Below are 709 nucleotides of genomic sequence, written 5' to 3' on the forward strand. Positions count from 1 at the left end.
AGGGCTTGACACCTGCGGCCGCTGCTGCCCACGGGTGCGTTGGCTGCTGGAGTGCACATGGCCATCTGTCGTTTCGCGTCCCTCATGTCGGGGCCACCTCTCAATGGCGGCTCAGCTCCCGACACGAAGCTCAGTAGATTCGGGCATTACAATGGTATGAACTGGCCACCGCGCAACTCCGCGCGTACTCTATTTGAATAGCAGGGGGACGAAACGCAACAGGAACAGGTACGGCACGTGTGTGGGCAACGCAACCCGAGCTGCTGAGTGGAGGAGCACCGGGCCCTATGCGGCACCATCGAGTGGGCCTGGCGCCGCGAATGTGCCACGCACAGCCGCCAGGCGTCCGTCAGCTGCCGTCCTCCGCCGCCTGCAGGAACGGGTTGGCGATCTCCTCCATCCCGGCGGTGGGCGCCACCAGCGTCACCGCGGTGCCGCGGCAGACCTGCGGGCGCCACGGCGGTGGGGCAAGGGGGCCTGTGTCACGGGGACGATGCTGTCTAGCAGCTGGAATTTGATTGGGTCCCACATGGACCATTCACGTATTGCAAGGAAAAGGTGACAGGACGGTGAATAGCGACGGACCGTGGCAGAGGGGATGGAGGAGCACAGGCCAGTGTCCCCGGCTGACCCTGGTGTGCAGGCCCGGCAGCGCCCGCGGCCGGTGCGCCGCCGCTCAGCGGCCCACGCGCTGCGGCAGGCGGGGCCC

At 67.1% G+C, this 709-nt stretch overlaps 1 protein-coding gene across 1 annotated transcript in view; it reads right to left on the reverse strand.

Moving 5' to 3' along the window:
• Positions 1-349: 349 nt before the first annotated feature.
• Positions 350-709, reverse strand: part of MNEG_8955 (U6 snRNA-associated Sm-like protein LSm7) — a gene marked incomplete at both ends in the record, with an annotated part of 1,169 nt that continues 809 nt past the window's right edge. The window contains one exon of the mRNA XM_014042571.1: positions 350-445. Within this exon, the coding sequence (XP_013898025.1) occupies positions 350-445 (96 nt within the window). The remainder of the gene's footprint in view (positions 446-709) is intronic.

The sequence above is a fragment of the Monoraphidium neglectum genome (genome assembly GCF_000611645.1).
Source record: "Monoraphidium neglectum strain SAG 48.87 unplaced genomic scaffold scaffold01768, whole genome shotgun sequence".
Lineage (NCBI taxonomy): Eukaryota > Viridiplantae > Chlorophyta > Chlorophyceae > Sphaeropleales > Selenastraceae > Monoraphidium > Monoraphidium neglectum.